The 13,710-nt window shown below is 40.0% G+C and overlaps 1 protein-coding gene and 1 non-coding gene across 2 annotated transcripts; both read right to left on the reverse strand.

Annotated features, from left to right (window-relative positions):
- Window positions 1-996: 996 nt before the first annotated feature.
- LOC128311518 (transcription factor BTF3 homolog 4-like) lies at window positions 997-3,240 on the reverse strand. Its single transcript, XM_053201958.1, has one exon. It carries the CDS (start codon window positions 3,149-3,151, stop codon window positions 2,675-2,677), a length of 477 nt encoding a protein of 158 aa, XP_053057933.1. The 5' UTR covers window positions 3,152-3,240; the 3' UTR covers window positions 997-2,674.
- Window positions 3,241-12,842: 9,602 nt separating this feature from the next.
- On the reverse strand, window positions 12,843-12,948 carry LOC113597827 (U6 spliceosomal RNA). The gene has a single exon (XR_003418583.1). It is a non-coding gene; the product is annotated as a U6 spliceosomal RNA (small nuclear RNA).
- Window positions 12,949-13,710: the final 762 nt, after the last annotated feature.

The raw sequence follows: 13,710 nt of genomic DNA on the forward strand, positions 1-13,710 counted from the left end.
GGTCCTTTCCTTTTTCTTCTTGATCAAACTGGCTAGTGGTTTATCAATTTTGTTAATTCTTTCAGAGAACCAGCTTCTGGTTTCATTAATCTGTTCTACTGTTTTTATGGTTTCGATAGCATTAATTTCTGCTCTAATCTTTATTATTTCCTGTCTTCTGCTGGTTTTGGGTTTTATTTGCTGTTCTTTTTCCAGCTCCTTAAGGCGTAAGGTTAGGTTGTGTATCTGAGATCTTTCTTCCTTCTTTAGGAAGGCCTGGATTGCTATATACTTTCCTCTTATGACCGCCTTTGCTGAATCCCAGAGGTTTTGGGTTGTGGTGTTATCATTTTCATTGGCTTCCATGTGCTTTTTAATTTCCTCTTTAATTTCTTGGGTAGCCCATTCATTCTTTAGTAGGATGTTCCTCAGTCTCCAAGTATTTGTTACCTTTCCATTTTTTTTCTTGTGGTTGATTTTGAGTTTCATAGCGTTGTGGTCTGAAACTATGCACGATATGATCTCGATCTTTTTGTACTTGCTGAGGGCTGATTTGTGTCCCAGTATGTGGTCTATTTTGGAGAATGTTCCATGTGCAGTGGAGAAGAATGTATATTCTGCTGCTTTAAGACGAAATGTTCTGAATATATCTGTTAAGTCCATCTGGTCCAGTGTGTCATTCAAAAGCCATTGTTTCCTTGTTGATTTTTTGATTAGATGATCTTTCCATTGCTGTGAGTGGGGTGTTGAAGTCTCCTACTATTATGGTATTAATATCGATGAGTTTCTTTATGTTTGTGATTAATTGGTTTATATATTTGGGTGCTGCCACATTTGGCGCATACATGTTTACAATTGTTAGGTCTTCTTGGTGGATAGACCCCTCGATTATGATATAATGCCCTTCTGCATCTGTTGATACAGTCTTTATATTAAAGTCTAGATTGTGTGATATAAGTATGGCTATTCTGGCTGTCTTTTGTTGACCATTAGCATGATAGGTGGTTCTTCATCCCCTTATTTTCTTTTTTTTTCTTATCCTCTTTTGTTATTTTATTACTGTTACTTTACTTTGTAGTTAAGTCCATATATTATATAAAACAGAACGGGAAAAATGAACAAATTTATAAAATAAATTGAAGTGTCTGGATGAAAAAAATACAAGAGCTTTGCCTTCTTGTCTATAGACCTCTTGATATGTTGTTGGTCTTGCACTTTAGATATCAAACAAAGATATCTAGCTTGAAACAAAAGCTGATATGCTACAAGGTTAAGCCACAGTTAGTTTGCTGGTAGGCCAGGAAATGACAGGTTTTCTAAATCTTATCCTTAAATATTGGCTATAACAAATGCTGATATGGCAAAATGCAAGCTTTTATCATCAGACAGCAAGAGGGAATCTTGAATTAATGAATGCAACTTACCTCCAAGTCTTCTGAAAGGAGGTGAAAAAATAAATACTGTATTTTACCAGTGTCCCCCCAAAAGCATTACTCTAAGCATGCAGGAGGATGCTGTGAGCAGCTACAACAGTAAGATCCAATCCAGAGGTAGGTTCAAGACCAATAGTAGGAGAGTGGTTGAAGAAATTCTCCTGGGGCCAGTACCATTTCATAGAATGACATTTTGTGCTGGGGAATGAGTCTATGGCCTATCTTGTTCTGACTCAAAAAGAACATTCCTCATTTTAACCTTGCTGGAAACAGGTATTTTTGCACCTGCTATTAAGAACAGCTAGTATACAGGATAAGGCTGGCATAAAATTATTTGGCAAGCACATGCTAGCTATTCCAGTTTGAAATCTACCAAACTATGAAATTAACGGGGAAATAAAAAGTTGAAGATGGAGTTGTTGTTCCTCAAGATGGGGGAAAAATGTCTTACAGAAAGAGGGGATTAGGCACTCACTTAACTCTATATGGAGAACATCCTTCTCAGGCTAGGTAGAAGATGAGGAAGAGCATTACCAAAGGCTGACCGGGCCACTGGGAGACCAAAGGGAGAGGGAAAAAGGCATTTAGGAAGAAAGCTAGAAGAAAATCTTCTGGGTCTGACTCGGTAAGTGAATCTAAGGCAACCACACCAAAGTATGCTATCCACTATGCCAACATGGAGCTGGTGGCAAGATATCTCAAGACATTTTAAACCCAGAGACATGTATGACAAATATGTTAACCAAGCAAATTGACCAAACTTCCAAGGGTAAAATCTCCTCAGATCTGAAATCCAAGATACTCACTTTTCATTAATTCTCTGCATTATTAGAAAAAAATAAAAAGTAACAAATGTAAAGATTTGTTTTATTTCTACTGGGGAAAGAAGGAGGATAGGTAGAAGTGTTTTCCAATTTGCTCTCCACTGTATACACACATACCCACACACATACGTACACATACACACACCAAAAATACTCCAACAAAAAACAAAACAAAACACTGAGAATCAAACACCAAAACACCCTCAAACCGCACCAATACTTCGTATTTTGGCCAAAAGAATAGATTCTGGGAGGAAGTGCAAAATGCAAAATCAAATGACCGAAAAATGCTGAACAAACAGCATTATTAGTATGCAAAATATTTACATTACTGAACGAGTAACAGTTGACGTTCTCCATGTCCGTAAAACTTCGGAACCACATAGCTGATTTGTTAAATCTAGTCCATGCCAGCTTCCAAACACCAGAAAAAATTTTTTAGTTAGCTTCATTCTTTGATGCCTCATCAAAATTTTCTACGAGATCTGGAACATCCTCCTCCTCCTCATCAATGTCTTCTGGTTTTGGTGCTTTGCTCTCCAGCACTTGCCGAGGGAACTGTTCAGCTAACTTCCTAAGACTTGTTAAGCTGTCAGCACCAAGCTGACTTAATATTCCAGGAAGCATTTCTGTGATTGGTTTGGCTTCTGCATGACCAGTAATTGCAAAGGTGTTAGCAGAAAGGGAAGCTTGGACTCTGGGATTGTTGAAATGGATAACTGTCCCATCGTTTTTAATCATGTTCACCTCTTCAATACCAGCTATATTATTCACAGCCAGTTTTTTTAGAGAACTCTGAAGTTTTTTGTCATCAGCTGTAGCTGTTCTATGTACCACCTTCTTCTTTCTGCGAGCTGTGCCCTTGCCCCCTATCCGGACCTGAGCCTGAAGTTTGGCTAACTTTTCTTGATTCATGCTGTTGGTAAATCTGAAGCGGGGAGGGTCCTTCAACAACAGCACGCGGCAAGAGCAAGATGGCTGCCTCCCATCCCCTTATCTTCAATCTGAAGGTGTCTTTAGGTCTAAAGTGGGTCTCTTGTAAACAGCATATAGATGGATCTTGTTTTCTTATCCATTCTGTTACCCTATGTCTTTTGATTGGAGCATTGAGTCCATTGACGTTTAGAGTGAGTACTGAAAGATATGAATTTATTGCCATTATGTGGCTTGTAGAGTTGGAGTTTCTGGAATATATAAAGTTCTATATATATTTATATATATATAGAATTTATAAAATTCTCTCTCTATAAAATTCTATATATTTTTTTTACCATCTTTTCTCCCCTCAGAGAGTCCCCCTTAAAATTTCTTGCAGGACTAGTTTAGTGGTCACAAATTCCTTTAATTTTTGTTCGTCTGGGAAACTTTTTATCCGTCCTTCTATTTTGAATGACAGCCTTGCTGGATAAAGAATTCTTGGCTGCATATTTTTCTGATTCAGCACATTGAATATATCCTGCCATTTCTTTCTGGCCTGCCAAGTTTCTGTGGCTAGGTCTGCTGCAAACCTGATCTGTCTTCCCTTGTAGGTTAGGGACTTTTTTCCCCTTGCTGTTTTCATGATTCTCCCCTTGCCTGAGTATTTTGTGAATTTGACTATGATATGCCTTGTTGATGGCCTGTTTTTGTTGAATCTAATGGGGGTCCTCTGTGCTTCCTGAATTTTGATGTTTGTGTCTTTCCCCAGGTTAGGAAAGTTTTCCGCTATGATTTGCTCACATAACCCTTCTACCCCTATTTCTCTGTCTTCCTCTTCTGGGACCCCTATGATTCTCATGTTGTTCCTTTTTAATGAGTCACTGATTTCTCTAATTCTTAAATCGTGCTCTTTTGCCTTCATCTCCCTCTTTTTTTCTGCTTCATTATTCTCTGTAAGTTTGTCCTCTATATCGCTGATTCTCTGTTCTGCCTCATCCATCCTTGCCGCCATGGCATCCATCCGTGATTGCAGCTCAGTTATAGCATTTTTAATTTCATTCTGGCTATTTTTTACTTCTTTCATCTCTGGAGAAAGGGATTCTAATCTATTTTTGACTCCAGCTAGTATTCTTATTATCGTGATTGTAAATTCTGGTTCAGACATCTTGCTTGTATCTGTGTTGGTTAAATCCCTGGCTGTCATTTCTTCATGCTTTTTCTTTTGGGGTGAATTCCTTCGTTTTGTCATTTTGAAGGGATAATAGGAATTAATGAGGTAGAAAAAATTAAAGAAATATTAAAATTAAAAAATTAAACACACACACACACACACACACATCTAATAAATGATGCTAGATCCTAGGTGTGTTTTGGTCCGGGTGTTGAAAGTGGCTTGACAGATTAGAGAAAAGAAAAGGGGGGGTGAAGGAAATCGTTTGAGAATTTGAAAAAATGAATACACTGAAGTAGACTAACATGAGATGATGGGAGTAAAATGGAATTTAAAAAAAATTACACAAAAGTAAAGAATATAGTAGAAAAAAATTAAAGAAAAATATTTTTAATAAAAATTAAAAATAAACATGAATTTTTTTCTCTTTCTGTTTTCAAGAAGAAGAAACGAAAAAGAGAAAAAAAATTGTTTGAAAATTTGCAAAAGTGAATACACTGTAGTAGACTAAAATAAAATGATGGAAGTTAAATAGAAACTTGAAAAAATTTACATAAAAGCAAAAAATACAGTAAAAAATTTAAATAAAAATATTTTTAATAAAATTGAAAGTAAAAACGAAGTTTTTCTCTTTCTGCATTCAAGAAAAAGAAAAGAAACGACAAAGAGAAAAAAGAAAAAAAGGAAATCATTTGAAAATTTGAAAAGGTGAATACACTGAAATAGACTAAAATAAAATGATGGAAGTAAGATGGAATTTGAGAAAATTTACACAAAAGTAAAAAATATAGTAAAAAAATTAAATATTTTTTAAAGAAATATTTTTAATAAAAATTGAAGATAAAAATAAATTTTTTCTCTTTCTGTATTCAAGAAAAAGAAAAGTAGAAGAGAAAAAGAGAAAAAAGAAAAAAAGTAAAAGAAAGAAAAAAGAATAAAAGAGAAAAAGGAAAAAAAAGAAAGAAAATTGAATAGATAGACCTGCTATCAGATTGAAATAGGACTGAAATTACTTCGTTTTCCCCTAGAAGTCAGGCTATGAAGCACTTTACAGTCCATATACTAAGCAGGCGGTGAGACCTCTGTTCTTGCAGAGTGAGTTTGGCCCCGTTGGGCTGAGCTTAGTGTAACGGCTCCGTCCTCCACTAGATGGCGCTGCTAGCCCACTGGGGTGGATTGCTGCCGCGCTCGTAGGTGTCTATGCGCATGCGCGGGAGTGGTGAAAATGGCGTCCTCCGGCTCCCCAGTCTCTGGCCTGGGAACTTTTCTCTCCGATCAGCAGTCGCGCACCCGTCCTCTGTCTTCAGCTTTCGTCCACTTCCCGCTTCTTCACTGTCCGTGACCGAGCCCCAGGCGGCACCTCTCTCCCGAGTCCTGTCTCAGATGCGGCTGTTTTCCCCGCCCCTTACTTCCGAAGGACTGGGGCCTTGACCCGCTCCGCCCCTCTGCGGGAGGGTCTCACCAAGGGACGGCCGAATGCCGGCTGCACCCAGGAACGCCCGCTGGACCCCGCCGCTGCCGGAGCCCCGAGACTGCGGCCAGGTGCCAGCCCGCCCCAGAAAAAGTCCGCGAGGCAGTGTAGCAGCGGCGTCTCGGGATGATGGAAAATCACAACACACACCTGGCACCAGGCTTCCCCCCCAACGACCCTGTTCCAGCACCAGCGAATGTGGCCGTTTTCCGGGGTCTGCCGGGACCGGGTGGCCTCAACAGTCTCTACCAAATGTCCTTCCGGCAGTGGCACCGCTTTTCTCCGTGTGGCCCTTCCCACCAGAGCACCGCCAGGTAGGGAGCTGCGGAGTTGCAGCCTTTGCGCTCCCCTTGTTTAAGGCTCGATGGGATTTAAACCCTCTCCTTTCTCCTTTCTCCCTTTTTAGTTTAGTCCCTGCGGCTGTTTCCAATTTTCCACTTTCTCTCCAGCTGCTTTTGGGGAGGGGTGCTTTTCCCGTATTCTCCCCCCTTCCCCAGTCTCCGTCCTCTCTCTGCCCGCAAAAGCACCTCCCTTCCCGCGGCTTCTCGCTCCCCAAGTTCAGCTCTCCGCGCCGTGTCCCTGCTGAATTCTGTGGTTCAGTTGTGCAGATTGTTATGTGTTAATCCTCCGATCAGTTTTCTAGGCGTGTAGGATGGTTTAGTGTTGGTCTGGCTGTGTTTCATGGAGGCGAGACACGCAAAAAACTTCCGTGCTGTTCTGCCGTCTTGGCTCCCCCCTCCAAGATAAGTGTCCTCTTAGTCCCCTTTATCTTTTTCACTCATCCCCCCACAGACCTCCCCTCTGACATACCTTTTCTTTAAAATTTTCTGCAAGTTTTTTCAAATTGTCACAAATGCCCCCCAAATTTTTCAGTGTACTTATTGAAACAAAACAATCCGTGTGTCAGTGGGCCCGTGCAGTTCAAACCCTCGTTATTCAAGAATCAGCTGTGTTCTCCGTGCTGTACATTACATTCCCATGATTTGCTCATTTTATATCTGGAAGTTTGTACCCCTTAATGCCCTTCACTTATTTTGCTCACCCCAACCCCCTCCTCACTCTGGCAATCAACAGTGTGTTTCCTGTGTCTATGAGTCTGTTTCTGTTTTGTTCATTTGCTTTGTTTATAAGTTCCATATCTCGGTGAAGTCATGCAATATTTGTCTTCCTTTGACTTAATGACTTGGCATAATATTCTCTAGGTCCATATCCGTGTTATCACAAATGGCAGGACTTCAGTCTTTATTATGGGCTGAGGAATATTCCATTGTGTGTACGTCTTCTTTATCCATTCACCTGTGGATAGACATTTAGGTTGCTTCCATATCTCGGCTATTGTAAATGATGCTGCAGTGAACATAGGGGGCCATACATCTCTTCAGATCGGTGGTTTTGTTTTCTTCAGGTGAATACCCAGAAATGAAATTGCTGGATCACATTGTAGTTCTATTTTTAGTTTGTTGAGGGAGCTCCATACTGTTCTCCATAGTGGCTGCATCAATTTACATTCCCCCCAGCAGTGTGGGAGGGTTTCCTTTTCTCCACAGCCTCGCCAACCCTTGTCATTTTTTGTATTTTTGATAACAGCCAATCTGACAGGTGTGAGGTGATAGCTCGTTGTGGTTTTGGTTTGGAGTTCCCTGGTAAGTCGTGGTATTGAGCATCTTTTCAGGTGCCTGGTGGCCATCTCTGTGTCTTCTTTGGAAGAATGTCTATTCAGGTCCTCTGCCCATTTTTGAACTGGCTTGTTCTTTTGATGTGAAGTTGTGTAAGTTCTTCATATATTTTATTTTATTTTTTTGAGAGAGAGAAAGGGGGAGGAGGGGCAGAGGAAGAGGGAGAGAGAGAATCATAAGAAGGTTCTACACTCAGCATGGAGCCTGGCGTGCGACTCAGTCTCATGACTGTGAGATCACGACCTGAGCCGAAATCGAGACGGACACTCAACAGACTGCACCACCCAGGCGCTCCAGATATTAACCTGTTATTGAATGCATGGTTTGCAAATATCTTCTCCCATTCAGTAGGTTGTGTGTTCATTTCATCGATGGTTTCTTTTGCTGTGCAAAAGCTTTCAAGTTTAATGTAATCCCATTTATTTTAGCTTTGTCACCCTTGCCTGAGGAGCCTGGTCCAAAAAATATCGCGGAGACTGATGTCAGAGAGCTCGCTGCCTTTGTTTGCTTCTGGGAGCTTTATAGTTCCAGGTCTTACGTCCAAGTCTTTAATCTATTTTGAATTTATGTTTTTACACAGTGTAAGATAGTGGTCCGATTTCATTCTTTTGCATGTGTAGTCCAGTATTCCCAACACCGTTCATTGAAGAGACCGCCTTTCCCCCATTGTATACATTCTTGGCTCCTTTGTCATAGATTAATTGACTATGTATGGTTGGGTTTTTTCTGGCTCTCTATTCTATTCCACTGATTTATGTGTCTGTTTTACATTATTTCTTAGAGAGAGCCAAAGCAAATAAGGTAAAACAGTAACATGCGCTTAATTAGGCGGTGTGATTATAGGTGTCTATATTATTTTTTGTATTTTTCTCTATGTCCGAAATATAATTAATTTGTAAATGTAATTTCTATAAAATGTGGTTTCTAAATTGGAACGCATTATACAAATGTTAGGCTATTATTATTAATATGAATACCACAATTAGTTAGTCAATGTATGGACATACCTTGACAAGATAATGCTAAAGTCGGGAGGCAGCCACGGTGTAATGCAGTTACATAGTCCTAATGTTCTAATTTCCTTTAGTTGTTTCTTTAATCACATGTGGATAAAGAAGAGTGGTTAACAAAAAAATAAAATGGTCCCAACCTGGAATATTTCCCTCAATGCCGGAAGTATCAATCGAGAAAACTTGGAGAAGATCAAACACCAGTACAGTTTTCCATCCTTAAAGTCTGCTCAGCTCTCTCCTCCTCTATGAACCCTTCTGTGGCCACCCTTCGTCCTGGTCAGAATGGGCTTTTCCTGTGCTCTTGCAACATTTCATCACAGGCCGTGTTATTAGCTTTTTGTGAGTTCGTCTCCCCCGCTGGACTGTGAAACTGAGAGCAAGGATATTTCTATTTCACCTCTTGTATCCCCTGCTGAGATGATCCTTACTTACTCACGCTTTAAGCCTCAGGTCAGGTATCACCTTGTTGAGGAAGCATTTCCTGACTCACCTGATTTAGGTTAATCTTCTTCCTCCGTGTCCTCATATTACCTTATGCCGACCTCTGCCACAGTGTGCATCACACTGAATTATTATCCCATGTTTATCTTTCTTTTTTTTTAAAACTTTGTTTTAAATGCTTATTTTTGAGAGAGAGAGATAGAGCGTGAACAAGGGAGGGGCAGAGAGAGAGAGAGAGAGAGAGAGAGACAGAGTGTGAACAAGGGAGGGGCAGAGAGAGAGAGAGAGACAGACAGACAGAATCTGAAGCAGGCTCCAGGGTCCGAGCTGTCAGCACAGAGCCTGACGTTGAGCTTGAACCCACGAACCGCGAGATCATGACCTGAGCTGAAGTCAGACACTCAACCGACTGAGCCCCCCCCAGGTGCCCCTCTCTTTCTCTCCAAAGAGACTCTGAACTCCTTGATGTTTGGAACTGTGTCCTCAAGGGTCCAGCAAAGGGATTGGTCCATAGAACGATCTTAATAATGGCATATTGAAGTGTATCTCCTTAATTAAAGAAAATGTACTAATAATGTAATTAAAAGTCTTAATTTATACTTATGTCGCAGATGCTTTGGCTGGATTGGAATTGAGATATAGCTGATGTGTGGTGTTGAGTTCTAATCGTCATTATTCATCTGGTTCTGAGCATAGAAGCACCTTTAAAATAAAGCGTAACCTAGTGGAGGGTCTATACAGAGGTGACAGTTTTCAAAATTATCATAATTAACAGGGGAGAGTAACAATTTTGTCTGATCTTTTGTTTTTGTTAATTTTCCTCAAGTCCTATCTGATCACCTGTTTAGCAGTAATGTGTAGAATACACTAGCTGGTTAAACCAAATACCTATTCTGTTAGCTTTGGAATAACATTAACGATATTTATTAAGCACTCAATAAATTCAAAGGAAGATATAGATACTCATATTTCATCCTTCCCAAAGTATCTCCCGAGTACTATTATTACTTCATGTTAAAGATGAGGAAACGGAGACTCACAGGGATTAATCAAGTAACCTGCCCAAGGTCACTCAGCACTTAAATCGGGGTAAGCCGACTACAGAATCGGTGTACTGAAACATCTCTACTATACTGCACTTGCTTTTTGGGGCACCTGCCTGGCTGGTGAGTGGAGCATGTGGCTCCTGATCTTGGGCTTGTGAGTTCGAGCCCCATATCGGGTATAGAGATTACTTAAAAATAAAACCTTTAAAAGAAGTACCGCACTTTCTTTTTAAGATGTGTGCTCGACAGGCTCTAAGATGGCCTGGAGGTGATCCCCGTGTCCAGGTATGCACTCCTCCTTCTGTGTGAGCTGGCTTCAGTGATTTCCTTCTAACGAAGAGAAAATGACACAGGTGATGAGAGATCACTTCTGTGATTAGGTTACAAGAGACCGTGACCTCTGTCTTTCTGGCCAACTCTCTACCTTGATGGCTTTGATGAAGCAAGTTGCCACGTTTGAGGAGTCCCATGTAGTAAGGAGCTTAGGATGACCTGTGGCTGACAGCCTAGCCACACATTGGGCCCTCGGTCCCACAGACCATGACAGAGAAGTTAATCTTGCTAACAGTCACGAATTTGGAGCAAATCCTTTCCCGGTCATCTGTCAGAAGGGAACCCAAGCTCAGGTGAGCACTTTCATGGTAGCCTCGTGTGGAACTCTGAGGCAGGGGACCCAGATGAGCAGTGCCCGTACCCCTGACCTACAGAAATGCTGAGATAATACGTGGGTGTTGTTTTCAGCTGTGAAACTGTGACCAGTTTTTATGCAATGACAGAAGATTAATGTGGCCATTCAAAATATTGGCAGAACTAAGTTATATACTAACTTTTGCACTTCCATGAGCTTCTATGTTATGCAGTGTTTTACGTGCCTTATATGTATTAACTCATTCAATCCCCCCAACTACACCGTGATGTAGTACTGCTACTACCTTCATTTTCTAGGTGAGAAAACAGGAAGTACCAAGGTGTTTAGTAATTTGGTGACCACGTGTATAAAATGGCCGAACTTGGATATTCATCCAGGCATTCTGGCTCTGAGAATCACATGCCCCAGCCGCTCTGCTGTATTGATTCCAATGTCATACTTTCTGGAAAAGGCGCGTGAGAGAACTTGGCTACTAAACCTTAATTAGAAATGTTATTTACGAGCATTTATTTTGAAAGCATGGTGTCTTAAAAACAGATATCACAAGGAAATCTAGTTTTATCGGTCACAGCTTTAGTGAGTAAGGTCTCCCCAAAGGCAATCATGGAATATGAGAGATTGGGATCTAGACAGAAGAATCTTTGAACAAGCTCTTGGATATTTTATCTCTTCTAATCTGGCTAAACACTCTCAACTAGGATGACAGGCTCTACTGCAGTTTACTCTTGGAATTCCTGCTATTCCAGAGATAAAAATGGAAATGATCACGTATTAGAACCTTGGCATTTCATATTTGGTTCCCAGTCATCTTTGGTTCTGGTAGTTGGGAAAAGATGGGAGGCATTTGTATTCCAAACAAAGCACTGAGATTGAAAACGGGATAAAAGAGAGGAACATTACTTTAGCCCTGGGGAAATTAGACATTATTTCCCACATCTTCCCTAGTATGCTGTCAAGTTTTACACAGGTTAAAATATCTTTCTACTGAGAAACACTTATAGTCACCACAAAGAACACCTAGCTATTATTAGAGTTCCGTATGATGGAGAACTTCTGGGTGACAGACACCAATGGCAGCCGCCTATGTCCCAGTATTTCACCATTTCATCCGAAAGCAATATAGACCAACAAGAAGAGAAAAATGAAACTACCCAAACCATACCCTCACCATAACTTGAAGAAAAAGAATAGCTCAGCCTCAACATAACTGTAGTAAGAGGAGAGAGAACACCAAATCCCAGTGTGTTATGTTTTCTCACCCTTCCACCTGCCCTCTTACAAGGTTTTGTGGTGAGCAAGGCTGATTGAGAAAACCTGAGGGGAAAAAAGAAGAGGGAAGATAGCTAAAAAAGCCTAAAGTTGTATAAAAACCACCACCAGAAAGACCAAGTTCACCCTATAGGTTTTCAAGTGGATAGGTGGAACAGAGCATAAATACAGGAAAGAAACAAGCATATGTGATTGAAGGGGACGTCCTTGAAACACATAGGTTCTGGAAAAGAAAAAAAGGTGAAAAGCGACGGAGAAGAACTCTTTGTCAATTGAGTGGTGAAGGGGAAAAGACAAAGGGCAAAATTTAGAGCTAACATGATGGCAGGGAACCACAAAATCAGAGCACATGAACTCTCTCCTATCAGAAACAGAAGCGCAAATTTATTAAGTATCTGGACTTTGTTATGCTGACAGAAGAGGGCGCCATTAAAGTAGGAATCTCAGAAAAAAAACCACAGTATAACAGATGAACACCAATAAAAAGATTAGCATATCTCTACAGAGTTGTTGCCAAGAGAGAAAAATTTATAGCACTAAATGCTTAAAACAGAAAGAGGAAGGACCTCGAATCAATCTAAGTGACCACCTCAAATAAATGAAAGAATAAAATAAACCCAAGTAGAAGAAATGAAATAATAAAGAGCAGAAAGAAATGAAATTGAAAATAGAAAATAGAGAACATTGATGAAACAAAAAGCTAGTTCTTTGAAATCATCAATAAAATTGACAATCCTCTCTAGCAAGACTGAAAAAGACAAAAAGAAGATACAAATGACCAATATCAGATATTAAACAGGGGATATTACTACAGATCCTTCAGCCTTTATTTTTAAAAATTTTTTTAAAAAAAATATGAAATCATTTTATTACGCATTAAATTTGATTTTACCGGTTGTTGAAAAAAAATCAAATAATGGTAATGAAAGCAAATATATTGTTATCCCTTAACATAAATATGGAAGCTTCACGAATTTGTGTATCATCCTTGCACAGGGGCCGTGCTAATCTTCTCTGCATCATTCCAGTTTTAGTATATGTGCTGCTGAAGCGAGCGCTCCTTCAGCCTTAAAGAACAGTAATGCAATACTATGAACATCTCTACCGACATAAATTCAAAAACATGGATGAAACAGACCAATTCCTTGAGAAACACAAGCTACCTAAACTCACACAATACAAAAGAGAAAATATGAATAGTCCTATAATTATTTTAAAAATTGAATTTGTAATTTAAAAGCTTTCATAAAGAAATCTGACCCTAATCATTTCACTGGAGAATTCTCCCAAACACTTGAGAAAAATTAGTATTAATTCTGCACAGTCTTTGTCAGAAAATAGCAGAGGACAGTACATCCACCAACTCATTGTGTGAAGCCAATATTACCCTAATAACAAAACCAGACAAAGGCAGTACAAAAAAGGAAAAAACACAGACCAGTATATTTCATGATCTTACACGCAAATTTTCTCAACAAATCTTTGCAATTCTTAAAAAAATATTATTTTAATGTTTACTTATTCTTGAGAGAAAGAGAGAGACAGAGCACGAGTAGGGGAGGGCAGAGAGAGACAAGAGACACAGATCTGAAGCAGTCTCCAGGCTCTGAGCTGTCAGCACAGAGCCTGACATGGGGCTCAAACCACGAGATCATGACCTGAGCCAAAGTCAGACGCTTAACTGACTGAACCACCCAGACGTCCCTGCAATTCTTACATAAAAAAAGAATTATACATCATGATGAAGTGGGGTTTATTCCAGGAATGCAAGTCTGGGTCAATATTGGAAAATCAAAGCAATTCCCTATGACAGGCTAAAG

The sequence above is a fragment of the Acinonyx jubatus genome, chromosome X (assembly GCF_027475565.1).
Source record: "Acinonyx jubatus isolate Ajub_Pintada_27869175 chromosome X, VMU_Ajub_asm_v1.0, whole genome shotgun sequence".
NCBI lineage: Eukaryota > Metazoa > Chordata > Mammalia > Carnivora > Felidae > Acinonyx > Acinonyx jubatus.